The sequence below is a fragment of the Mesoplodon mirus genome (assembly GCF_964341445.2).
Source record: "Mesoplodon mirus genome assembly, chromosome: 19".
Taxonomy (NCBI): Eukaryota; Metazoa; Chordata; class Mammalia; order Artiodactyla; family Ziphiidae; genus Mesoplodon; species Mesoplodon mirus.
Window position 1 is genome coordinate 43,929,477 of NC_138995.1, and position 26,899 is coordinate 43,956,375.

The following is a 26,899-nucleotide window of genomic DNA, read 5'->3' on the forward strand; positions in this document are numbered from 1 at the left end:
TTTACCATTTCATTTCCACTAATGCACTGTAAAAATGATACATTAGTCAAATTGGATCAGCAGGTATGAAAATGTTTACCCCAGAACTAGACAGAAATATAATATTGCCTTCTACAGAAATGTAAGTCATATGCCCTGGATTTTGGAGAAATGTTCCAAATTTAACGATTTTGCCACATTTCAAAAATGTAGGGTCACTGATCCCATAGTAAAAATAAGAAGATCTGTGAAGTCCAAATAAAAATAGTTTTGTGTGACTCTGACAATCACATAACACAAAAGACAAAACTATGATGAGATAAATTTTACGGAGTTTCATGCTTATCAATAGGTGTTTCTATGTTAAACTTTTGAGTCTTATTCTAAAAGTTCTTTAGGAACAAACATTTCAAATATATTCATAGAAAACCCTCTTTATTTATAATTCCATTCTTCCAATATTTATAGTTACTATGACAGGCCATTTCTCCACGACCCATCCCATGATTCTCTGCTCCTATTGAACATTTGGAAATTGGTGGCATGAGCAGGAAAGTGAAGCAGTTTTTGAGATTATTGAATAATGCTGATTTTATAAAGACTGCTTTCTTCGAAAGTTGACAAACTTATTATGGTACCGATGGTTGGATACTACTCTTAGAGATGAAAAAGGTCTTAAGGAATCTTCCGTATTCCATTCACCAATCTGTGTTCTTGTTCAAAGCAAAATTAATTCCTTTCAAAATTAACATATTAGCTTAATAATAATTTTTAATCTTAAAATAATCTATCTGTGAGAATGGGAATTTTGGGTAGGAAAAAGTGACAGAAGATGGGACAAAAAGAATTCATAGAAAGACAAAACAGAATTTTTTAAATGGTGGGTACGAACTTCTGTTTCCAACTATATCAGTTTACCTTAGGCCAGATAAATCATAAGCAACATTTGACTGTGAGCGTTAGAAATTTGACTGTGAGCTACTGAGGTAGCCATGACCTAGAAAAGTAAAATACAGAAAGAAACTCACTGAAGTGAGAACAATATTCTGCACATGCTTTTCTAGCCCAGTCATTTAGAAACTACTGATGAAGAGCAAAAGTCTGAGAAACCAAATGTGGCTCCTAAGAGGTAGAAAAGCCAGTAGATCTTAGGACAATGTCATAGGACTAAGGAAACCAGAGTTGGAATTGAGAAATAAAAAGGCAGCTAGAATTTTAAGGACCAAAATCACAGAGAGAGTAAAGAGTCAGAGAACGGAGCTGGATTCAGCAACAGTGTTCCCTTGCAGTATTTTCCATTTATAATAGGTAGACAAGGCAAGATGCTAAGAAGTCAAACAAAAGCTAACTGAAGTCAAAGCAAAGACTTAGTTGGCTCATAATGCTGTAGAGACAAAATTGGGGTTCAGAACCTATGAAAGATTTGTGGCCCAATGGAAAACTAATGATATGAATTAGGACATTGAAAGTCTCTGTGTGTGTGTGTGTGTGTGTCTGTCTGTTTTTGTGTGTGTGTGTGTGTGTGTGTGTCTGTGTGTCTGTGTGTTAGGAAGGTTGAGGCAACATCTACACTGAACCTTATAAAGAAGGAAAATGAGTATGAAGTTGGTCCAGTGAATGAGGTGATCTTCCCCTCTGCTCCCTACTTAAGAATAGGAAATTCTCTCCTCAAGAAAATACAGTTAACCATTGAACAAGGTAGGGGTTAGAGATGCTGACTCCTTGTACAGTCAAAAATCCACATATAACTTTATGGTCGGTCCTTCTTATCTGTGGTTCTGAATCTGAGGATTCAACCAACCACAGATCATGTAGTACTGTATTACTTATTGAAAAAAAATCCATGTATAAGTGGATCTGTGCAGTTCAAACCCAGGTTGTTCAAAGGGCAACTGTAACATCATTCAGGTTCCCTACAACTTGTCATATCCCAAGTCTGGTATTCACTGAAGAACCACCAAGACTACCAAGAAAAGGAGAATTAGAATAAAAAACAAAACAGAATCAGAATCATAGATGACCTAAACATTAAAGTTCATACATATTTTGGTAAATATTATCAAGTTCAAGAAAATAGATGACAAGGTGGAGAACTTAACTTGACAACTAGAAACTATAAACTGATTGAAGTTGAACTGATAGAATTAAAAATTATATGAAATTTAAAACTCGGTAGTGGATTGGACACAGGTAAAGAGAGGTAAGTGAACTGGAAGATAGAGTAGTAACAATATTAAGACTAAAGCATGGGAAACAAAAAGAATAAAAAGTACACAAAAGTGCATTTGAGACATATGGGCCACAGTAAATATTTTTATCATATGTGTAAACTGGAGTCCAAAGAAAAAAGGAGAGAGAGATTGGGATGAAAACAATATTTCAGAAATATTAACAGCTGAGAGTTCTCTAAAACTAAAAAGAATATATGGAGCCATAATTCAATAAGCACTAAAGAAAGCAACAAGAACAAATACAAAGAAAACCACACCTAAGATCACCACAGTACAATTCATGAATAGTAAAGAAAAACATGACATCTTAAAAGCAGCCCAAGGAAAAAGAGACAGATTACTTTCAAAGGAACAATAGGATTAAGATTACAGCTTTCTTCTCAATGAAACTGACTGGATACTAGAAAATAATGGAATAACATTTTTAAGTGCTAAAGAAAAGAACTGCCCATTGGGAATTCTAGAGGCAGAGAAAATGTTGTTTGGAAGGAAAGATGAAATAAGGAAATTTGCAGACAAACAAAATTTAGAAAATATGTTCTCATCAGAACTGACTGAATTAAATTATAAAGGGAGACCCGCAGGCAGAAGGAAGATTATCACAGATGAAAATAAGGAATTTATAAAGAATTATGTATAACAGAAAGGATAAATAAGTGGATAAACCTAAATAAAATCTAACTGCACAAAAGAGTAATAATAAAATATATCAAAAATTAGAATGCATTAAAACAAATGGAAGAGGAAAAAGTAGTAAAAGAAATTTAAGATCTCAGCATTGCTTGAGAAGCAGTAAAAGAGCTAATAAGTCATGGTACATGTGGAACTGCTACTTATGTAAAAATAACAAGCTAATACAAGGGAAAATGGAATTTGAAGAAATCTAAAAGGAAGAAAGAAGAGCAAGAGGCACATAACAAGGTGGGACAAATAGTAAACGAGGAGTAAACGGTCTATAAGAAAATACATTAACTGTAAATACTCGAATGAAAGGACAAGGATTATTGAAACAAACAAAAAACCTAATTCTATGCCACCTACAAGAGATAAGAGTCAGATTGAAAATTAAAGGATTCAAAAATTATGTCCTGGGCTTCTCTGGTGGCGCAGTGGTTGGGAGTCCGCCTGCCGATGCGGGGGGCGCGGGTTCATGCCCCGGTCTGGGAGGGTCCTGCGTGCCGCAGGGCGACTGGGCCCGTGGGCTATGGCCGTTGAGCCTGCGCGTCCGGAGCCTGTGCTCTGCGGCGGGAGAGGTCACAGCGGTGAGAGGCCCACATAACGCAAAAAAAAAAAAAAAAAAATTATGTCCTAACAACAATAAGTAAAATTGAAGAAGATTTTTTAATGTTAACATAGATTTGAAAGCAAAAAGTATCACTGGCGATAAGGCAGGATAATAAAACCCACTGTTACTTTACAAGGAATATATTATAAATCTACACTTCAATGCAATAGATGAAGGGAAATTCCAAAAAACTAAATAGAAATAGAAAAATCTAAATTACCTAGATCAGTAACATAGAACCAGAAGAACAAATCAGCAGATTAGAGAAGATCTGAATACCATCATTAATAACTTTGGCCTACATTTACATAAAACACTGCACCAACAATGTTGGAATATATATATTACGCAGAAAGTTTTAGGTGCATATGGCACATTTATAAAATTGACTATATTCCAGTTATAAAACAAGACTCCGAATAAGCAAGAAATTTAAAAATATATAACCAATATTTTACCAAATAGTTGGATATTAAAAACATACTTCTGATCATTATGTAGGTCAAAGATAAAGTCGCAATGGGAATTAGAATTTTATTAATTGAATGATAATGAAAATATGCCATAACAAAACCTGTGGGTTGCAAATAAAGCTGTGGTCACAGAGAAGTTTATGTATTCAAATTATATTCTCTAAATGTAAAAGGGAAAGGAATAAAGCAACTAGAAGATAACCTATCACCCTGAGGTAGGCAGCTCCTGAACTGTACCTGGTGGGGAAGGCAGGGCAGAACTTCAGGAGGCCAGCTGAGAGCACGGTGAACGCCACGTCAGGAGCAGTCTCCAAGAAAGAGCACTTAATGTACAAAGGGATGACTAAAATATTTTTAAGAGCTAGCACCCGGACTCCTCTTAAGGATGACTTAACGTTGCTGGGGAAAAAATAAGAAGTGCTCGAGGTAGAAGGTGAATAGCTTTACAATTCCCAGGAGAATCTTGGTACCAGGACCACACAATGAAGAACTTGGAGTCCCCGTGGCTAATCCAGCAGAGAGAAAAGGAGAAACAGATGCGAGAGAAACTAAAGGGAACTCTTGGTGCAATTGGGTGCTGCTGCAGGCCCAAGTCCAGGTATGTGCTCTCTAGCTCCCCGTCTTAAATAAAAGCCACCATGTTCCTCAGTCTTTCAGGTACTTAGAATTTCTCTTTAGAACCTGAAAATGGGGTCAGGTTTCCTGTCTGCATTGCTACAGTACAAAATAGAGGCAGGATGTCTGAAATAGTTCTCCATCTGGCAGAGGAGGCCTTGAAGCTGTGAGCCACTCACTGCAAACCAGCAGGACATGAAGGATTCTTGAGCAGATCTGAAGCTATTGGGAGGCCTTTCAGGAGTTAAATCCCTTAGTAAATACTGTACCTTCAATTCTCCCTCTCTGTCCAGTCTTCCTCCACTCACATGGGGGCCCAAAGGGGCTAAATGAGCACTCTTTGACTTGTACTTGGTAGTCCGAACTTGACTTGGGCTTGGAGACTTCCATGAAAAGTCTGCCTTCCACCTACTGGCTTGGGTTTCTTGGTCTCTCTGCTCCAGGCTAATCCCTTCAACCTGCTTTTTCCATTTCTGCCAATAATCCCCCTCTCCAGACCTTCCTAATTCTCTTCTGGGGCAGGAGGAGACTTACTGAGGGCAATGTTTATTTCTAGAGGGACAGGTGACCACATGACTTCACAGTGGTCGTCCCCTTGATTACTCAGTTTCTGTCTAGATTAGTCGTAGGTGTCTGTGCACCCCAGCCTCACCCCCAGGAGGCTGTAGAACACTGTCCTTATCTCAGCCCTGAGCCGCTCTCTACCCTCCTTCCCTCTCTCTCCTTACCCTTCTTTACCCACAGACTCGCAGGCTTTCTGGACCTCTGAGGAAGATAAGCACGTCACAGAACCTCTGCTACAGAACCAAACATACTGAAACAAAGCTATTGAAACAACAGAAAAAGAATACATGAGGATAGTTTCTCCTGAGCGTTCAATTACCTAGGGGGCCTTTAGCAAACTTTGATTGATAAATCTAACCTTTCTTTCCTTGGCAATAGTTGATCACACTGTGAGGAAAACAAGTTAGAGAATGGAAAAATAATATTTGGATTTAAATGAAATAATAAAGATGCAGGGACTATCTTTGACTTTTTCAAGGTGAGAAGAGAGTTTACATTTTGATTATTAATGGCAGGAATCCCTTTTAAAACAGGGCCAGTCTGCATGATGCATTTAAAAATCAACCTTTTCAAATATAGCCATAGCCCCCACAAGATTTCTTGATTTCTCTGGGGTCAGATAAACCATCACATTTCACAGTGGTGCCCTGTATATGAAAGTGATAAACAAAATCTGGAAGCATGGCAGTGGCTAAAAATATGGAGCTGGCAGCCACCCGTTGAAATGATTTTTTGCTTTTAATTCATTGCATAAAATGCTAATGTCCAAATTCAGGCAGGTAGATCTTACCAACCATCAAGAGCTTCAACCCTGCTAACAGCTATGTATGCACTTTTAAACCCTACTTTGACTGCTCCAGAAAATTACTGGGTTTCTTTAATGCCTCTGTTACTATTTCCTTTGTGTCATTTTGTTTTTCTTTAAAAACATAGCTGTGTGACCTTGGGGAAGTTATATTATTTCCTTGAGACTTGGTTGCCTCTCTGTGGAGAGAACACGAGGCCTTGATGCACTTTCCTGGGGTAAGAAAACTTTGGTTGCATCCCTCGGTGGGCACATCACATCGGCTCAGGACTGCCCTGCTCCAAAAGCTCAAGGTGTGGAGCCCGATTGCTGGAGATCAGCCCCATGTGAATCTTTCACGGATGAAACCGGCTCGCCATGGAACCATTCACAAGCTGCAGACCGTGGTGGCTGTTAGTCATCGACCCACCGAGAGCACTCTGAGGGAGAGGAGCTGCTGACGAATGGTAGCAAATTCCCCTATTCCAAATCGAATCCTCTCCCTGTAAGTGGGTTCCTAAAGACTTGTCGCAGTTTCTCAGTTAGCTATAATGGAGGCCAGTCACTTGGCAGACTCCCCTAACGCCCTGCCCCCAGGCTGCCATACAGACAGGCCGACTGCTTCAGCCAACAGGGACAGCTCACAGTAAAGATAAGAACCCTATGTATCAAAGCACTTGCATGATGCTCGCCAGAAGCACAAACACTGAGGGCAGGGCACCAAGGCTCTTCCCCTCACGCTGAGCCAATTTGTTCTCATGGAGCTCCTGCCCTGAGTTTATCCAGCTAGGAAGCAAACTTCAGGAAAGGTCCTCACGGTGCTGCCGATACAAACTTATTTCACCAGGCAGCCCAAATAGAGTATGCCACTTTGTATGTTCCACGGGCAGAACAAATGGTGTCAAGCGGCACGCCTCCAGCTGGGGGGTGACGTACACTTTTTCCATGGGAAAGAAGCCCATGCCTTCGGTGTGAAAAACCTCTATGCCTCTTTGCTTTCGCAGCCCAGGGCTAGCCTCAGCTCTGAAAAGCTTCCAAAGGAGGAGAGTCAGAGAACCTTTGAAGCACAGAGCAGGTGCAGCACTGAGCAAGGACTTCTCTATTGGCCTGAGAACACCCACTGCCCTGCGCTCCGTTGGTGTACACACGTGGTGGAGGAAGGGGGTTGAATTCTGGTCCGTGAGAACTTCTCCCGGTCATGTAGTGTGAGCACAAGTAAATTAGCCCTACATCTCATCCCAGTTTCCTGTGTAAGTTGTACAGGGCAAACTCCCTGCTTGAATCCCTGGGTGGGTTAAGTAACCTCGAGGGAAGCATCGTTGCTTGGGACATGGGGCTGGTATCTCGGTTAATGTTCTGTGCATCCACCTGGCAGCTGGTCTCTCTAAGCGGGCTCCGAAGGTTCTTCTGAAGAGTTTCCTGAGATTGTCGGAAACAGGGAAGCAGCCGACAGGCCCACGAGGATACCAATTCTCTCAAGCAAAAGGCTACCAGCCTCAGACACTTGGGTTCTCTTTTGTATATGAAACAACACTGTGCTTTGAAGGTTCCTTCCACCCAGCTTGTGAATCGCACTTCCACTGTGTCTTAGGATTCCAAGTGTTTCCGTGCCTTCACCATGCCCACTTCTCAGGCCTATGACGGCAGCGTGTCCAGCAGCTCTAAAGGAGACCTTCAGAAGGTGGGCTTTTTGTCTCCTTCCACTGAGAAACCAGATCCCCCGGGTCCTCTGTCGTTAGTTATTTCATTTCAGACTAGCTGTGGGCACCCTCATTCCTCCTCGACATAAGAAACAAACAGAACTGCCATAAAGGGAAGAAGCCTTGTGAGTCCAGCACAGAGGCAGTCTCTCGCACTCAGCATTCCCACACAGTTGAGCCCAGTGTATGGGACCGAGAGAGGGAGAAAGACAGCTGTAACCCCGAGCTTTCTAGTATTTCCTCATTACAAGGACAAGGCCTCTTCAGACAGACCAGTTAGTTTTTCCGAAGGGGAGACATACTGATTTCAAAACTTTGGACCCAGCTGGAACATGTTCTCTTCCCTACTTTTGTTTCTTCTGAGGGTTTGTGGAAACCCAGCTATCTTCAAGCCTCAGGTGGGAGGAATCTTGAAAGATGGGCGGGGGTGGGCCTAGGGGCAGAGCCTCAGCCTGAATTTGAATCTAATTTGGAAAAGGTCGAAGTGCATATCTTTCCGGCCCCTCCCGTCCCTCACTCACTGAAATTATGCACTGTAGGACCGGTACGCACATACAGTAAGTAAGAAGTGGATGGAAACAGCTCCTCCCACCTCCATGGAGCCTAAGTTCTAGTGGGGAAGACCCGCAATAATCAAGACACGTTGCGCAACGAACGCGTTCACGGGCGTCGTGGAAATCTAGCTTGTGGATGACGCCCAGCTGCGGCCCAAACCCAGTGACTCAGCCCAGCGCGTTGGTAGGGACGCGCTCCCGCCGTTTCCAGGCCCTGACCCCTCGGGCGGACTCTCGCGAGGGTCCTCGAGACTTCGCGCGGAACCTAGCTTCGGTTGCCTGGAGACCTCGCAGCCAGGGCTGGGCTGGTGCGTTGGTCTGCCGGTCGCGGCCGGCGGGACTCCGGAGCCATGGTGAGGAGGGTTGGAGGTCTGGTAGGGTCTGTGCTGGGTGCCTGGGGCTCGGGGGCCGGCCCTGCGCGCAGGGAGACCCCGGGACGGGAGGCCTGGAGCTCTGGGGTCCCGGAACTGAGGGCTTGGCGCTCTCGTGGAGTCCTTGCGGGGAGGGCCCAGGGTTCTGCGGACCCTGGACCCTGGAGCTGAGAGACCTGGGCTCTCCAGGATCCTGTGCTCACAGGGGTGGGTGGTCAGAGCGCACCCGCCTCCCCCGCCCCCCAGACCCAGGGCCCGGTGTGCACGGCGTCCAGAACAGAGAACTTGGGTCGAGGGGCTTTCCTGCCTGGAATGGAAGACTCATTGATGAGATCCCTGGGACCTAGGGTCTCACCTGGCAGAGGCCTGGGTCACACAGGTCCTCCAGTCTCTGGGGTCGAGAGCCCGGGGGCATACCAGGGTGGTCAGAGGACCCTCTACACTGGAGCGTCCTGACAGTGGGTCCAGTGCCCGTGGAGTCCTTCAGGGCAGAGCTTCAGGGTAGAGGAACTGCTGTTTCCTTGGAGAGCCCGCGAGGAGTGAGGCCGGTACTGAGCAGAGCAAGGCGGGAGCTTGCTGCCTCTGGGGCTCTCCATCCCGGCCCCTCTCTGTGGTAGGGCTCCCAGCTGCGCCACCCCACCCCCCGCCATGATGTAGGGGTTGTCGGTAACTCAGTTTCCAGGCAGGTGTGGCCATCAGCTGTGGGAGGCAGGGAGGATGCCTCTGTGTGCGGGAGCCCCAGGGGCTCTACCAGGCGGCAGCTGCTGGCTGACTGTCCCTGATGCTGGGTGGTGACAAACCTTCAGGCTCTTCTGATGGGGTGGACTTATTGGAGTAGAGGGATTGCAAAGAGGGCATTGTATCAGGAGTGAAGATTTCCGTGGATGGGTCTTTTGAAAGTCAACTGGAAAAAGACCACCAAAATACATCTACTTTTACTAGCTTGTGGGAGTATTAGGGTGATTTTCCTTGTTTTCTTTACGTTTTGTAAGATTTCCACAAAAACCTTTTTTGTAGTAAAAATGTTATAGAGTCACGTAGATGCGCGTACACACAAGCATGGGCCACAGAAACTTGGGAGAAGTAAAGGCAGAAGGATAAGGAAATTCACCATCTGCTGAGCGGCCCTCGGGAAGAGAGTGAGGGTGGAAGGTCTCGTCTGGCACCTTGTTGAAGTTGTTAAAAGCGGCCTCGCCCCATTGACAGAGCCCGCAGTGAGCACCACAGTCTGCTCTGGCTCCCTCCACCAGGGTTCTCTGAGGTTTTGTGTTTTGAAGGAAGGAACCCTCATCTTGCCAGCTTTGATTGTTGCTGTGAGGCACTTCTTCCTACACTCACTGAACAGCTGATTGCAGGTTTCTTTATGGTGCTTGCCAAGCATTATAGCCAGTGGGATAACATTTGACAGTGTGGTACTGGGGAATCTTCCTTTTTGAGGCCGAGTAGATTTTGCATCCACACCAAGGAGGTCTCTGCTATATACTAAGGAACAAGTTTCCCTCCTTTCCTTTCTGAGGGAAAACAATATTCTCTGCTGAGAAGGCAGATTTCTCCTTGCTGCTCCAAAGGTATCAACAGAATGTGTCTGTGGTTAACGGTGGGGAACCTTAGGGCAGAGTGATGTGGTCTGGGTGGAAGCAGGAGACAGCGGGCAGTCAGTTGGACGTTCCAGAACAGGAATTCCTCTCCCAAGCGGCCCCAGGAGGGAATCAGCCAGCCAGAAGGTGAACTCTAACCCAACCATCTATTCTTCAACCAAAGGCGCCCAAAAAGAAAGAGAAGAAAGGGAAAGCCAAAGGTACCCCGATTGTTGATGGTCTTGCTCTGGAGGACATGAGCAAGGAACAGGTGAGCGGGCTGGCCTGAGCCACGGACCAGCGCTGGGTCGGGGTGTGGGATGGGTTTGCTACTCCGGGCTTCTCCTAGGAGCCTCTTTCAGACTGCTGCCCCTGCTTCCGCGTGCACCTCCCCTCAGCCTGGCTCCTGCTGCCCTGCCCACACGAGGAGACGCCCCTCCCACGCCTGCACGCCCAAGCACAGCACGTGTTGTAAAACAACGCGGTACAGGCACATGGGTGAACTTTTTTATAGGGTAGTAGGAGTTTGGAAGGAAATGTCTTTCTGATATAAAAGCTGTTTTAAGTTTTCTGGGTTTTCTTTCATTCTTGTCTTTTGTAGGCACCAGATGTTTACAGAGCTGTTATCATAGTACATACACCTAGAGCATTTTCATTTGTTTCATTTACCATTAAACACTGTGAATTATTTTTGGCCACTTGTTCATTTTGATGAACTTAAGGGCTAGAGAACATGGTTATATAATTACAATTTCAATTCAAGGCTCCTGAGACCTGTAACGTGTGCAAACTGTGCGAGCAAGTGTGGTCTGGGAGCGTCTGACATGCACTCCTGTGAACCTTAATGACCCTTACTTACTTTTGGTGGTTTTAAGATAAGGAAATGAAAGGTGACTGAAATAGGCATAAGACCTGAAGCTGGAGAGCTGGGCCGAGGCCCTCGAACAGCAGTGGAGAGGCTTTGTGTCACAGGCAGGGAGCCTGTCGGCAGTGTCCGCAGAGGGTGGTGGGTCAGGTTGCACTTTGGAAAGGTCCCCAGGCTGCCACGTGAACGGCTTACCCACCGCGCTGCCCCAGCCGTCAGGCTGTTTCTTGGCTCCCCATTTCCTCCTGTCCGGTGGGGACAGAACTGTGACATGGCAGTGGCCAGTCTTGCAGAGCAGAGCCTTGCTGTCCGGTGTTCCAGGCGTGGACACCTGGGAAGCTTCCAGGGCCCAGGCAGGAGTGAGAGACTCAGGATAGCTGCGGCCAGTTCGCTGCATATTAACCTGTGGGCCCTGGGCTCCAGAGCTGTCTGTTTGCTGAGGTTTGAAGAGAAGCTTGAAATCTAGATATTTATAAGAAATCTAGATATCGAGTGATGGAACATCCAGCGTGAGCCAGTCAGAGTTGGGAGAAGTCTGGCTTAGATCCTTTGTCTGATTGACACAGTAGACCCCACTGTAGACCTCCCTCCTGGGGAGCCCAGCCCCGCCCCGGCCTGGTGGCCCTGTTTGTTTGTTTGTTTGTTTTTTCCTTTAACCTATTTGCAGATTTGCATTTGGCTCTGGACCAAACCATCTTGACTGTTTCGGGTCTACTGGTTTTGTATATTTTTTGTTTAACCTATATCTTTAAAGGTGAAAGGTTTTTTTTACATTTTGCATTGTTTTGTGAACATATTTACATCATTCTCATATCTTTGTGTTGTTGGGCCATATAACCCTCTAGCTGATATACTCTAATTTCTCAACCATTCTCCTATTTATTTATTTATTTATTGGCCGCGCTGTGTGGCTAGCGGGATCTTAGTTCCCCGACCGGGGATTGAACCCGGGCCCCAGCAGTGAGAGCGTGGAGTCCTCATCACGGGACCGCCAGGGAGTTCCCAACCATCCTCCTACTGAAAAGCATCTTAGATCATTTCCTTTTTAATTCTTTTGCTGTTGTAATAATGGTGTAGCTAATATCTTTAAGCGGAAAGCTCCTGTGTTCTTTTGAGAAATTTCTTTAGTGTAAATCCCCAGGAAGGAATAAAAGCATATAATCATTTTATGGCTCTTGGCCAAATACAAGAGATTTCTGCTGTTTGCTGCACGTTGCCTGTCCCCGAGCCTTCCCAGCTCCCTGCTTTAACTTCTCACTTTTAGCTCTGACTTACTGTGAGGTGAGAGCAGCCCCTCCCTCTTCCTTCCTGGCCTTTCTCCGTCCACCCTCCCCTGGCGGTAGGTGGCCCGCCCCGCCCCACGCCCAGCTGGGCCGCCTCACGGGCCCTGTTCTGCCCGCCAGGTGGAGGAGCACATTGGCCGCATCCGGGAGGAGCTGGACCGCGAGCGGGCCGAGCGCAACTTCTTCCAGCTGGAGCGGGACAAGATCCACACTTTCTGGGAGATCACGCGGAGGCAGCTGGAGGAGAAGAAGGCTGAGCTGAGGAACAAAGACCGGGAGATGGAGGAGGCTGCGGAGAGGCACCAGGTGGAGATCAAGGTGAGTGGGGCTGGCCTGTCCCCACAAGAGCTGCCATGTGGGCAGAGGAGCCGGACTGGGGGCCAGGGGCGTTGTCTCGCCTTGCTTCTGGGAGTCACAGCCCTTTGTGTCCTTGACGTGGAGAACCTGAGGGTATTTTTTATGTGTGTGCAGGTGGGCATGTGTGTGTAGGTGAGCCTCTGTGTGCAGGTGGCATGTGTATACAGGTGGGCAGGTGTGTGCACGTGAGCCTGTGCAGGTGAGCAGATGTGTGCAGGTGAGCAGGTGTGTGCAGATGAGCATGTGTGTGCAGGTGTGCATGTGTGTGCAGGTGAGCAGGTGTGTGCAGGTGGGTATGTATGTGTAGGTGGGCAGGTGTGTGCAGGTGTGCATGTGTGTACAGGTGAGCCTGTGCAGGTGAGCAGGTGTGTGCAGGTGGGCAGGTGTGTACAGGTGAGCCTGTGCAGGTGAGGTGTGTGCAGGTGGGCATGTGCGTGCAGGTGAGCCTCTGTGTGCAGGTGGGCACGTGTATGCAGGTGGGCAGGTGTGTGCAGGTGAGCCTGTGCAGGTGGGCATGTGTGTGCAGGTGGGCACGTGTATGTAGGTGGGCAGGTGTGTGAAGGTGAGCCTGTGCAGGTGGGCATGCGTGTGCAGGTGGGCAGGTGTGTACAGGTGAGCCTGTGCAGGTGAGGTATGTGCAGGTGGGCATGTGTGTGCAGGTGAGCATGTGCGTGCAGGTGAGCCTGTGCAGGTGAGGTGTGTGCAGGTGGGCATGTGTGTGCAGGTGAGCATGTGTGTGCAGGTGAGCCTGTGCAGGTGAGGTGTGTGCAGGTGGGCATGTGCACGCAGGTGAGCGGGCAGAGCAGGTGAGCGGCGGTACTCCCCCCGCCCACAGGTCTATAAGCAGAAGGTGAGGCACTTGCTGTACGAGCATCAGAACAGCTTGATGGAGATGAAGGCGGAGGGCACCGTGGTCATGAAGCTGGCACAGGAGGAGCGCCGTGCGCAGGAGAGCGCCCTGTGCAGGAAGACGCGGGCGCTGCAGGTGGAGCTGAAGGAACAGGAGCTGGCCGGTGAGCTGGTGGAGAAGAAGCTGAGGCTGGTAGGTGCCAGCGTGCCATGAGCACCTCGGGATGCACTCCAACTGGGAATTCATATTTCTGTATATTAACTCCTGCATTTTGGGAATTAAATATTAAACAGCAGCAGCAGCAGCATCATGCCGCCAAACAAGCCCTGTTTGGGGTCCAGGCACAGAATTCTGTCTCAGGCTTGAGCAACAGGTTGGCTTCCCAAGAGGGAAAGCCAGCTCAGGGTCCCTCTCCGCATACTGCTGACCCCTGACCCCAGAGACGTGCGTGCGGCCCCTGAAGTGACCAGCCCTCCAGCCCTTTGGCAGCCACAGCAGTTTGTCCTGTGAGCTGTGCTCTCAAGTGCCTCGCTGACCTTTGAGACTCTTTGGTCCTTTCTGAGGGAGGCAGCGGGGTTCCAGTTGGAGGTTGGAATTCCTTCTTAAGCGCCGGGCCCGGTTCTGATCTCTGGGGACACAGAGGATGGGGCTGACAAAATGCCTGCCCACGCACGGCTGATGGTCTAGAATGGAGAGGCTGCCCCTGAGACAGAAGACAAAATAAACTGTCAAACCTGTGTCGCAGGTCTGCGGGCATTAGTGCTACAGGAAGTTCCTGGGAACGAGGGTGGTTGCATTTTTCTACGCATTCTGGGAATTCATTGAGAAGGTGATACCTGGGCAAGGGCGGGGGGAAGGCAGGGCTGGGGGAGACCAGGCCTTGAGAAGGGCTGGGGATGGACCAGTGCCACGGCCCCCAGGAGTGAGGAATGAGGGGTCTGGGGGACAGGACTGAGTCGGGGACCTCTGGAGGGTGTGGGCAAAGGGAGGATGTGTCCAACTTTGGTTTTCAAAGGTTGTTCCTGGCTGTGGGTTGAAAGACTTTGTCAGTGCACTTGCCTCTGTGTATGTCTGGAGGCAGCCCAGCCTCAACTGAATCTAGAAATAAATCAGTAACACTGCAGACTTTGCCGTGAAGCTTGAGGGTGCTGAAGTCTTGGACGCTTGAGGGCGGTCTGGCCTTTCTGACAGAAGCACAGAGTGGGCTGCCTTCCAACAAGTACAGCGGTGCGGGCTCTCTGCTTACGCGAGGCCTTGGGCGTGGAGTAGGTACACGGTCAGAGTGCTGCTCTGAGTGAAAACACTGCTCTGGAGTCTAATTTAAACTTTTTATTCAGAATTTATAACTGTGTATTACAATAATTTGTAACAGTATTCTAAGCCAAAGCAGGTTAGCCGACAGCAGGGAGCCGGCAGCTCTGTGTGGGTCTGGCCCCTGCTGTCCAGCCTCTGGGTAGGGCGGGAAGGGCTGGGCACGGCCAGGGGCCGGGATGTCTGTCAGCATTCTCTGCAGCTCCGAGGTGACCTGCGCTGAGGGAGGTCCATTATCAAATGTGGAATTTACCAAACCTTGTTATTCCGGGTTGGGTCCATGAGCTCGGAGGTGAGGGGCCCAGCAGAAGCAGCACAGGTTTACTGAGCCGGGCTTTCCTTGCCAGTGAGGCGAGGGGCCGGGCTGAGGGGCCGGCATCTGTTCCGTCCCCTCTGACCTCCAGTGACTGACCACTTCCCCCTCTGCAGAAACACGCCGAGGAGATCACCAAGATACGCAAGGACTTTGAGCGGCAGGTGCGAGGTCAGCATCTCTCACGCTCCTGTAAGACGGCCCCAGAGCCCCTCCCGTCAGGAAGGGACTGTCCCAACAGCTCTTGCTAACCGGGCACATAAACCAGTTAAAACAGCTCAGACGTGCAAAGCGAGGCTGGTGGACTATTCAGGATCCCAGAACACCCTATTCCATGAGAGGTGGGAGGCTGTGAGGACGGCCCACACCCTCAGGCACGAAGCGGCACCTAGAAGCAGGCAGTAGTCATCCAGCCTCGTGGGCAGCGCCCAGGTCTCCCGGCCTGCGGAGGCTCCAACCTCAGAAGTCTGTTTGGTTTACTACTAGAGCCCGTAGTCTGGCTGGCTGGCCGTGGTTAGAGCCCACTGGGACTGGGTGACGTTCGGCTGTTGGGATCCCTGAGGCAGGGATCGATTAGCAATGCCTGCGACGGGCAAGGAGGGCAGGCTGGTGTGTGTGCTGGTGCCGCAGAGCAGGGGAAAGTCCCCACCCCGTCCTGCCGTCTGCAGAGCTTGTTGGTGAGGCCTTCGTCCTGGTGGGTGTTCTCGGCCCTGGGCTGCCATCCCTTCTCGTAGCCACAGGACCAGCATTCTGCTCAGCTGCTCTGTGTGCTGCTGCCTTTCAGAAATCGAGGCCAAGTACGATAAGAAGGTCAGGATGCTCAGGGAAGAGCTTGACCTGCGCAGGAAGACAGAGATCCATGAGGTGGAGGAGAGGAAGAACAGCCAGATCAGCGTGCTTGTGCAGCGCCACGAGGAGGCCTTCACGGACATCAGGAACTATTACAACGGAATCACCCGCAACAACCTGGCTCTCATCAACTCCCTCAAGGTGCGGCCGGGGTGCCCAGCCCCCTTGGGCCGACCCCCCTGCTTGTAGAAACATTTGACCCTGCCCTTCACCTGCCCTTGATCGAAGCTCACAAGTTGTGTTGCCCGCTACAGCCGTGGCTGCGGTCCGGCTGTTGCCCTGACCCTCACGTGGCAGGGAAGTGATACACCTGTGTGCACTGGGATATGTCGAAGGTCAGGTGGAACCACAGGGGCGTCATCGTCACCCAAGTGCTGGCAGCCATGGAGGATGTCCTCTGGGGGTCATGAGCAAAGTGTAATCTCTCAATTTGCACAGAGGCTGAAGTACTAGAAAATTCAGAATAAGTTAAAACTGTGAAAAAATACTGTGTGTTTACACATAAAACAGATGTAGGTCCTCACCATGCCGGCAGGACCATTGTCTGCGGGCAAGGGGGATCGCAGCCCTCGTCCTGCAGGCCGCAGCCCCTGATCCTGCCTGCCGATCCCCCGCCCCTCGTGCCCACAGGAGCAGGTGGAGGACGCGCGGAAGAAGGAGAAGCACCTGGAGAAGGAGATGATGGAGGTGTCCGCGCAGAACAGGTGCCTGGCAGACCCCCTGCAGAAGGCTCGGGACGAGATAAGCAAGATGCAGAAGCAGCTCGGGGGCTACGAGAGGGACAAGCAGATCCTGCTGGTGGGTTTCTGCCCGATTCCTGGCCCTCCCTGGCACCACCTCCTGGGCGTGGAAGGGCAGGGAGGCATCTCCTGAGGACCAGAGAGGAGCCTGGCCCTCGGGGCAGGAAGGGCAGGGGCGCTGAGCCCCTCCTTCCTGGGCCTGGTGGCCCTGGGGCACGTGAGGCTGGCACCTGTTCTGGGAGATGGGTGGCTCAGCCCCTCAGGTCTGGGAGCTGCATCGTGTGGGTGCCTGAGTCGGGAGGGCTTTCTCCCCCACCCCCATTTTCTCTCCAGCATACGAAAGCCCGTCTGAAAGTCGCTGAGGAGGAGCTGAAGAGCCTGCAGTGGGAGCACGAGGTTCTGGAGCAGCACTTCACGCAGGTGAGCTCCCGGGACGCCTGGGTTCTGGGCTGCGCTCCCAGCTCCGGCCGCTGGAGGTCCCATGGCCCTCCTCGTGCCGCGCGGCTCTCGGTGGGCGGCCGGCCCGGGTCTCAGAGGGTGGTCCCTGGTGGGGAGTGGGTGGTGCCCACAGCTGTCCCCTGGGGCTCTCCTCTGAAGCGTGGAGGTGGCCTGGCCCCTTGAAGGAAGGGCTTTTTTCATCTGTGTGTGTGTTTCTAAGTCCCAAACCTTCATGTGTGCGTTGTAAGGAAGCCTGTGGGTGCAAACATGAGGGCCTTGGGGCCGTGCACTGGTCCTCACAAGTGGTCAGAGCTTCCTGACTCTCCTCCCAGACTCTTGTGTGTCCCGGCATAGGGACACTGCTTCCCAGAAGTGAGGGTGTCTGGAGTGCCCGTGTTCTCATCTCAGCCTGTGTGCCGTCTCTCCGATTGGGTCACACTTGAAATCTCTGTTTCAGTCCTTTGCTGTTACAAGCATCCTTTTAAGTTGTCTTTGTGCAACTGTGTATCCCTTTCAGGGAAGTCGATTCCTAGCAGGGGAAATGCTGGGTGAGAAGGTTCACGTTCAGGGTGCAGATAGTGTGCCGGGAGGGATGTTCAGAGTTGTGACCCCACCCACAGTGCCCAAGGGGCCGCTTCCGCCGGCACCAGGTCCTCACTGATGTGATTGGGTGGCAGGTGTCTCACTGCACGTGCTTTCTGCAGAGTTGGCCCTCCCTGCCTGCAGGTCCCGGGGTCTGGCCCCGGGCCTGGCCGAGGGCAGAGCCGCCCCCTCTGTGTGAGCCATTAGCACAGCTACCGCCGCAGACTGTGACAGTGGAAAGGACATCCCGTAAGCGGTCAGAGCTAGTCACCGTCAAGAAGCCTCCGAGGGTCCCGGAGGCTGAGGGCAGCTGAGGGGAGGGTCCGTAGGCAACCAGGGAGACGCGGCTCCCTGCTGCAAGGTGGCGTGAGTGGGGAGGGGACTCTACCACCTTCTCTTCCGTCTGCATGTCGTCTGCGGCAGGGGAGGCAGGCAGCGCCCCTAAGAAACCAGACTCATCACGTTTTAAAAAGCAGAGGGATGGGGACTGGATTGAAGCACATCTTGAGAATACGATCCTGTAGTTAGATAGACACGGTGCTACAGGGTTTCAGCACAGCCCTCTTCCTAGCAGTGATGTGTGTTTCTACGGCAGTGCAGAACATTCTGGAAGGAGTCCCAGCAAATACTCAGATGGTGGCCTCTGGGAAGTGGGGTTGAGGAGTGTTTACTTTTTCCTTTTTACACCCCGACTCAGTCTTGATTGTTTAATGGTGCACAGTTAAAAGTTAAAGGAGATGAAAAGGACACTGTCCTTGGTGGACAGGCGGGTGGCTCCAGTGCTCGCTCTAGACCTGTGTTCCAGGGTCTGGGGCTGGCAGAGGGGGTGGACCTCCAAGGGGCCCCCACCCCAACACTGCTGAGTCTGAGGCCCTGGACCTCATGGGGATGATCATGTCCTGAGCCTGCTGCCCAGACCCAGGGCAGGGCTGGCCCCAGCCCCTCTGGGGGTCTGTGCAGCTCGTACTAGGGTCCCTGTGGCTTCCTGAGACACCTTCCCAGAGATGTTTCCTCCTGCCGCCCATGGTGTGGACAGCCGCACATCTCTAGTTCGGTCACAGAGTGGGGCTCAGGCAGTGTAGATGATGCAGACCCACCTGCCCGTGGCCGGGCGCTGGTGAAGGCGCTGTGCCGTGGCCCCGGGGCAGAGCCGGGAGGGGCTTCTTGCCAGTGAGAAGACTGGGCCCATCCCGCAGGTGCAGCAGGAGCGGGACGGGCTGTACCAGAAGTTCACCGCAGCCATCCTGGAGGTGCAGCAGAAGGTGGGCCTCAAGAACCTCGTCTTGGAGCGCAAGGTACAGGCACTGGCCACCGCGGTAGAGAAGAAGGAGGTGCAGTTCAACGAGGTGCTGGCGGCCTCCAACCTGGACCCTGCGGCCCTGACCCTCGTGTCCCGCAAGGTGGAGGTTGGTCCTGGGGGTTCCCGGGGAGGGGCTTCTGGCGGCCTGGGCTCGGGTTGGGGCTCCTGTCTTGTGCTCCAGCCTCCGTCCCTCAGTGGAGAGTCTCAGTTCACCTCGGGGAGGGGCTGTTGTGGTTTCCTGGCCCGAGCGCCCAGGCCTGTGTGTGCCGTCGGGCTCCCCAGGTTCCCAGGCTCTGCCCTGGTGTCTCTGAGGTCTTCCCCAGCCCCTCCTTAGCCTCCCGGCACCTTCGAGCCCGAGTCCACTGCCCACTCCAGCTTAGCCTCTCAGCCAAGGCCACGGCCACCGTCCGCCTGGGACACTGAGATGTGCTGGTTGAGGCCGTGGCAGGGGGAATGCAGGGCCATGGGTGGCCTTTGTGATGGCTGCTGGGAAGGCTTCCCAGAGGGAGTCACATCTGAGCAGAGGCTGGAGCATCTGTTCAATCGTGGGTCTGCAGTTGTGTGTGGCTTTCCTCTGGGCTGGGACTGTCCCAGGCATGGGGCACAGCAGTAAAAAGACAGACGAGGCCTCGGTGCCCACAAGCCAGCAGGGAGAGCTGAGGACTCAGGACAGCAGTTGCCACTGCCGCTGGCTCAGCAGGCAGAAGCCCTGATGCCCCTGGCGGTGACCTTACCTGGAACTGGCCTTGTCCCTCTGCTCCCTGACCTGGGTGGGACGTGCCACGGAAGAAAACGGGTGAGGACAGACAAGGGGACTTTGGTGCTGCTAGGGAAGCGTGGCCTGGCTCCGGGATCCTAGGCAGTTGGGTGACCTGTAGCCGCCAGGCCTGAGGTGGCCCCAGGTATGGTTTCCTTGGGGGTCTAGGAGATGGACACAGACCACAGCTGGCCTCCATGACTCCATGGAAGGTCCTTCCATGCTGGAGGGCCCTGTCTGTCCCTGCTGTTCATTCACACAGAAGCAGATCTTCTGGGTTCCAGGCCTCAGATGGCAACAGGAGGGCAGGAGAGGGTGGGCAGGGCTGACAGAGGATGACTCGTCACCAGTGGAGGAGGGGGCTGGGGTCCGAGGTGATGTCGTGCCCACGGTTCTGGCTGAGACCAGGTGTTTGCTCAGAGGGAAGCGATGGCCCTGGCTCAGTGGGTGGCACTTCCTGGAGGACCCAAGTTACCCAGGCTCGGCTCTCAGGGCTGGGGTAGTGCAGCCTCATGGTGGGGCCTTGTCTGGGCTGGCATCACCATGGTCCTGAGTCTGGGGGCTCATCTCTGTTCTTGTCCCTTTTGTGTGTGAATCACAGAGGGGAGGAGGGCTTTCCTGCTCTCCTCTTGGGAAGGACAGCCGGTCTTGCAGCTGGGCCAGCAACCCAGTGCTGCCAGCGACCAGGGTGAGGGGATAAAAACTCGGCCCGTCCATGGCAGTCACCATGGCTGCGCCTAGGGGCCAGGGCAGGGCAGGTGGGGGATCGAGGGGGTTTTCCCTGGGATGGCGTTGGCAGCCGGGGTGGCCCTTCTCACCATCTGGGCAGTTTCCTTATGGAGATGCAGATCTGTCTCCCTTGGAGACCTTTCCACACCAGCCGCTCCCCGTGTGGACGTCCTGACACCTTCCTTTCCTCAGGACTTTCTGGAATCGAAGAACAGCACCATCAAGGACCTGCAATACGAGCTGGCCCGGGTCTGCAAGGTGCGAGGAGACCCCCACCCCTCCCCCATGTTCTTCCAGGTGCCCGGGGCTCCACACCCCTCCCTCAGGCCCCTTCCTCACCCAGGACCCCACCTGATCTTTACCTTTGGGTGCTGACACAGTCTGAGGCCGTCTGCGCCTGCCCAGGGTCACTTGACCTGCAGGTGGCCTGGAGTACATCCGCATGGCTCCGATGCTGTCCTGGTGTCCCTGATGGGGCCTGGCCAGTGAATGTGTGGCGTTCTGTCCAGCAGGCTGTCCCTGTGTCCCTGTCCAGCCCTTGCTCTGGTGCCACGGTGCTAGCCTGGCCTCTGGGGCGGTTTGGGGAGGGCGGGGGGTCTCTGCACCCTCAGAGTAACCTCCACGTCTTCCAAGCACGTCTTCCAAGGCCTTTATGAGTCTGGCAGAAGCCACACACAGAGGCCTCCTGCAGCTGGGGAGTGCAGTGCCCTGACCCTGGTGCCGTCTGTGCCCTGCACCCAGCGTCCCCAGCTCCGTGGCTGAGCCCGCGGCTCTGTTAGTGCTTGGCTTGTGGGGACACAGACACAGTGCTGCCTGCAGACATGCTTCCCGAGAGCGAGCACCCCGCGAGCATGACTCAGATGTGAGCCCTGGGCTGTGGAGCCCCAGGATGAAGGCAGTGCCCATCACAGGCACTGGGCTCCGTGGTGACCAAATGCCCTGGGCCTTCCCTGCCCATAGGGCCCTCCCCAGGTGCTCTGGGAACCCCTGACACTTATATGCATTCTTGGGGGAATTTCCATAACCCACATCTGATTGTGGGGAGGGCTGAACCCCAGAGATGGGTGAGGGCCAGGGCCCAGCCCCTGAGTTGTCCTGGAGCCCGGCCCTGGCTCACCCTTTACTCTCAGCTCCCAGCACCTTGTCTTGGCGATGCTGAGGGCAAGGAGCCCCTTTGAGCTTTTGCTCTGCGTCAGGCCAGGCTCTAAGCATTTAACACGCGTCAGCTCTTCAAACGCTTACAACCGTCTGGTGAAATGTGCCCTTTTAAAAACATCTGCTTTTAAAGGATGGGGGAGCGGAAACCCTGTCTGCGTTGGCCCTGCCAGCGCTGTTGCCCAGATCTCGGCATTTCTGGGATGGGGGAAGGGAATAGATGCCAGTAGACAAGGCAGGGAGGGTCACCCTGAGAAGGCAGGGATGCTGAGCCTGAGTGAGAAATGCTTGCAGGGAACCAGGAACTCAAACCACAGTCCTGCTCTGAGTGCACGCCCTCTTCAGTCTCCCCAGCCATGAAACGGGGACGGTGGGGGCATCTTCCATTGTGGGTTACCTGAGGTCCCACACATGAAGTGGTTGGGTAGTGCCCAATAAAAGTCCTCAGACTCGGGCCAGAGTTGTTCTCAACAGAAGGAAAGCCTCTGGTTGTCTTCTCCCTGAGCCAGGAGGTGTCTGTGCATGGCCATCACCACCTGCTCATCTGGACCACTCTTCTGGGGAGGTGGAAACTCAGCTACATAAGATCCCTGGGCAAGTCACTTGGCTTAAAAGGGTGGCCCCTTCCATGGGGCCTTTGATTGGTTTGGTCTTGAGGACTCCAAACACTGGGGTTTGTCCTCCTTATAATAATCATAATCATACCCCTGGTGCATTATGTTTTCCCAAAAGCTTTAAATGCATGTTCGCAGCCACTAACCACCAAGCAAATGGTCTCCTTAAGACTGTAATATTGAAAAAGATGTGGGGAATGACAGACTTAAAAAATGTGAACCCGAAGTCTTGACCTGTGAATCCCAGAGATTCAGGAAAACAAAAACAAAAACCCAAACAGAATCAGCAAAAGCTGAGATAATACAGGTGGTAGCTGTGAGCTGCACTAATGCCTTAAAATTTTGATCATATCTCTCAGGCTAAGAGTTTGATCAAAAGGGGGGACTGTTAAAAAGAAACAACAGGCCCTAAACGGAGTCACTTATGTGAACCCTACCAAGACTTAATCTAATTGAAGTTTTAGCCTCTCCCTATAGTGGAAATTTAAACCCATCAGCAGTGGGAGGTGATCTGCCTAAGACCCCCTGCCTCCCCTAAGGGAAGGTGCCCACCCTTTTAACCTCCTTGTCCCACCCTCCTGTGCCCATAAAAGCCTCCATTTTATACAGCTCCTTGGAGCACCCTTCCGCTTACTAGATGGGATGCTGCCATGAGTAAAGCCAATTAGATTCTCAAATTTAAATAAGTGTGTGAGGGTCTGGGTCTGGTGTAGTGAGCACTTGGTAAAGGCTAGCTCTCCACGGGGCTGGGTGTGCCTGAGCGAGGGTCAGCCCCGGCTGCCCCTCCCCTGAGGCCTCTGTGTCCCCACAGGCCCACAATGACTTGCTGCGTACCTATGAGGCGAAGCTCCTGGCCTTTGGGGTCCCCCTGGACAACGTGGGCTTCAAGCCCCTGGAGACAGCCGTGATCGGGCAGACGCTGGGCCAGGGCCCTGCAGGACTCGTGAGCACCCCAATGTAGCCCCTGCCCGGACGACACCCACCTCACGCACCGAGGACAGCAGTTATTTGTTCTGAAGACATGCGTTGTCAGCAAGTGAAGGTTTTCACAAGTGCTGCCTGTCCTGTTGCGTGGCTGTGTGGAGAGGCCCCCAGGGCCCACGGTGCCGTCCGGCCCCTTCCCCAAGCCCACCAGCTCTGTGCGCACACCCGCCCCCATCCCACCTGGGGCTGGACAGCTCCAGCCGAGTGTGCCTAGTGACCACAGCCGCCTCGCAGATGCCAACAGCTTTATTGAAGCCCTGCCACTGGGAAATCGGGGCCAGAACGTCCCCGGAAATTGTGACCCTGGTGCCCGCGAGCAACAAGCCTGCCCTGCTGGTTGGGGGCGGCCCAGCCTGCCGTGGTGATGGGTCCGGGCTCGTAGGCCGGCTGCCGGTCAGCCACTAGCTCCCTCGGTACGTGGTATAAGACCACGGGCTCAGCAGCAGCGGCACGTGCAACTTGTGGGTCTCGTTTGTGATGGTGAAAACGACCTGATGGCAGAGGGGACACCGGGAGAGCCAGGGGCCAGCACGGAGTGCACTCAGCCTGGCCCCAGTGCTGCCATGGACTCAGCAGCCCAGACGGCTGGCCTGGGGCTGCAGTTGGGGTCAGGAGCCCCAGGGCCAGCTGGGGGGGCGGTGGGTGTGGCTGGGTCCTCCCCAGAGAAAGCACTCGATCTGAGGGGCCCTGGGTCTGCAGGTTCCCAAGGTGTCCCGCCCGAACAGGTCAACTGAAGGGGGACAGTGAGCTGGATGGGGCTCGGGTGAGCCTCTGTCTGCAGGGGCTGAGTCAGCCTGACCCTGGAGCAGGGCAGGGACAGGTGTGATGTGGTCAAGTCCGGCACCCCTTTCTTCTGGGAGCCCAAAGCAGGTGCGAGGTGGTGGAGGCGCAGGGCCAGCCTGCCGGTCACAGTGAGTCGTGGGCCTCCACCCGTCTGGCTCTCACCTCCACGTACGGGTAGAAGCTCTCCGGGCCCCGCTTCTGCCAGTAGCCCTCAGTGTCAAAGGCCAGCTTGTAGGTGCCCGCCTTCATCTGGCCTGGCAGCAGGAGCCCAGGGCAGTGGCCGTCATGGTCCGTGTAGCTGGGGAGAGGAAGCGGGGGCACTGCAGAGGGGGCTGAGGGGCTCCCGGCCTGGGGCCCCCGGGGCTGCATGCCCACCGGCCTCCGATGTCCCCTCAGCCTGACTGGGACTCGGGTGAGCAGGCCTGGGCGGCTGTGGAGCAGGACAGCCTCCAGGACCTGGGGCTCTGGGGCAGCCCAGGGACACTGCACACTGTTTAAGAAATCACAGAGAAGCAGAAGGCAGAAAATTCCCACAATCTACCCCATGAGCAATCATCGCTTTATATCTGGCATGTATACTTTTCAGGTTTTCTCTATGCATAAATATGCTCATTTACAAACTTTAAAAACGGGTTGTACTAGTCACACTGTTTTATAACGTGTACTTTTTGTTTAATATACTGCATGTGGCTTTCTGGTTCAGTAACTGTACCCAAATTGCTGTCCGTGTGGTGGCCTGTTTGCAGCTTCACCAGTGGAGGCTCTGAGGGCCTCTGCTCGCTAGGCGCCCCCGTCACCTGCAGCCGTGCTCACAAGTGTCTGTGCTGTGATCAGAAAGGGTGGCATTTACCAGCACAGTTTAGGGGGTGTGGTTGGGAGTGGGTCTGTACGGCCCCCCGCCCTGGACTCTGTGTGTTCCTCCAAGCTCAGACGGGACCTGGACCCCCGGCTTTTCTGAAGGGCTCCATACCCTCAGGCCTGGAACCTTTGGGGTCCAGCCTACCAGCCCACACCAGCGGGAGGGTCGGGGGAAACTGCTCACAGGCTGACCCATGACACCTGCCAGTCTGGGCTGGGTGTCCCCCAGCAGAGCCTGGGCCTGGGACAGGGGTAGTGCTGCCAGGCAGCGGACACCTCCTGCTGTCCCAGCCGTGCCCCCTCGCCCCCCAGTCTAGGAAAGGGGTGCCTGTGGTACCTGCACACAGGGTGTAGTGAGAATGTAGAGAACGTCCAGTGCTCGCCTGCTGCCCTGCACAGGCCGCCCGTCCGGCAGTGACAACCAGGGCTTTCAGGTCCCACCTCAGGCCTCGGCCGGCCCAGCCTGCAGGAAGAGACAGACCCCTCTTCCCCCTGTAGCGGGCACTTGGGCTGGGAGCTGTCCCAGCACGTTCTGTGGCCCTGACCAGGCCTACACAGCCTGTTGAAAGAGCGGCCCTGAGAGTCTTCAGGGGACCGTCCGGCTGTGGTGAGCCCTAGTCCCTGCCCTCCAGGCATGCACCCCTTGCCCTGGTGTGGGGCGGGGAGGTGGTCTGGACTCGAATCCTGCCCCAGACCGCCCTCCTACCTTTTCCTCAGCTCGGTCCACTGCTGGCCATGGTCCTCGAGCCTGGACAGATGGAGGCAGAGGACCTCGGCCGGAAGCCCTGAGGCAGTGTCCAGTACGTGTGTGGTCAGCGGGCTGCTGCCCGGCTCCATGCCTCTGCCCTGGGCCACGAGAGGGGCAGGGAAGCTGCCTTGTGTCCACACCCGCCGGTATGAGGCAGCAGAGTTGGTGTAAACAGCCCCGGGGGACAAAGTCCCAAACTGCCCCTGGGCCCTGGGTGGTGGAGTTGCCGAGCAGCCCGAGCAGGCTGCGGTGACACACTGCCATGCAGGTCGCTGACCTGTCCCCCTCCTCCCCCAGCAGCCCCCTCCCCCCAGCACTGAAGGGGTCTCCACACCCAGGGGCCTCTCCCTCAGTCAGTGCCGGCTGTGGGTGGCCACACGGGGTTCTTCTCCCGGCACCCAGCTCTGTCCCCTTAGCCCCAGGTGAAGGAGAGTTCAGGGGTTCCAAGTCCGGGCCTGTCCCCCTACCTCCGGGGACCCCAGGTGTCGCTGGAGTGTCCGCAGCAGCAGGGCGACCCCGGAGCTCATGCCAGGCCGGCCTGGGGGCTGGCGAGGTGGCGACACCACGCTGCCACCCCCAGAACCTCCCCGGGCCCCTCCCAGGCCCCGGGGCCACGTGTCTGACCAAACTCGGGGCGGAGCCACAGGGAGAGGTGAGGCTGGTCTGGTTCGCAGGGGCTTCACCTCGGTGCCCACCTGGAGGGGCCCAGGGGGCTTCATGGGGGCGGTCGGGAGGGGTGGGCGATCACGGTGCACAGACCTGCGGGGCCGTGGAGGCTCCTCCTGGCCCGGAAGTGGAGCGGCCCTGGGGGGCGGGAGGGGGCCCGAGGGGCAGGGCTCCGGGATGTTGGGGTGGAGTGCTGGGCGTGACCGGACGGGAAGGGGCACGGGGAGGGGGTGGGGCTCTGGCGGGGCGAGTATGTCCAGCCAAGGTCCACTTCGGCAGCTGGGCGGCGCAGGGCGAGCCTGACGACCCCCGGGAGCCCCTGAACCGGTGTAGCTTGTTTTCTTCCCTGGGAAGGTCGGGATTTGATGGAAGCCCCGACAGGCCACATGGTGGTGCCTCAGGCGGGACCCATGGCTCGTGTGGTCGCACTGCCCGCCCCTCCTCTTACCCGCCCTGGCCCTCGACCCGCAAGGAGCAGGGGCCCTGCACACTGACAGGGTAGTGTCTGGGCTATTCAGAAATGAGGAAACAAGAGACAAGGCTGAGCCCGACGGGCACGAGTCCATGACTGTTTCGCAGTAGTC

The 26,899-nt window shown here is 53.6% G+C and overlaps 2 protein-coding genes across 3 annotated transcripts; one reads left to right on the forward strand and one right to left on the reverse strand.

Annotated features, from left to right (window-relative positions):
* Nucleotides 1-10,323: 10,323 nt before the first annotated feature.
* LOC309794763 (dynein regulatory complex subunit 4-like) lies at nt 10,324-23,625 on the forward strand (the record flags this gene model as incomplete). Its single annotated transcript, XM_082606652.1, has 11 exons — nt 10,324-10,404; nt 12,402-12,599; nt 13,474-13,680; nt 15,229-15,283; nt 15,897-16,102; nt 16,592-16,759; nt 17,035-17,121; nt 18,918-19,127; nt 20,700-20,765; nt 23,088-23,233; nt 23,364-23,625. The coding sequence occupies exons 1-11, from the start codon at nt 10,390-10,392 to the stop codon at nt 23,623-23,625; spliced, it is 1,620 nt and encodes a 539-aa protein (XP_082462778.1). The 5' UTR covers nt 10,324-10,389.
* LOC309794869 (5-hydroxyisourate hydrolase-like) lies at nt 23,280-26,400 on the reverse strand. Of its 2 annotated transcripts, none has more exons than XM_082606760.1 (4): nt 26,345-26,400; nt 25,608-25,747; nt 24,206-24,341; nt 23,280-23,751 (listed from the first exon to the last, which is right to left on the reverse strand). In XM_082606760.1, exons 1-4 carry the CDS (start codon nt 26,366-26,368, stop codon nt 23,662-23,664), a joined length of 390 nt encoding a protein of 129 aa, XP_082462886.1. In that variant the 5' UTR covers nt 26,369-26,400; the 3' UTR covers nt 23,280-23,661. The 2 variants fall into 2 exon arrangements, with proteins under 2 accessions (XP_082462886.1, XP_082462887.1); XM_082606761.1 differs by lacking the exons at nt 23,280-23,751; nt 24,206-24,341 and adding exons at nt 24,591-24,867; nt 25,239-25,364.
* Nucleotides 26,401-26,899: the final 499 nt, after the last annotated feature.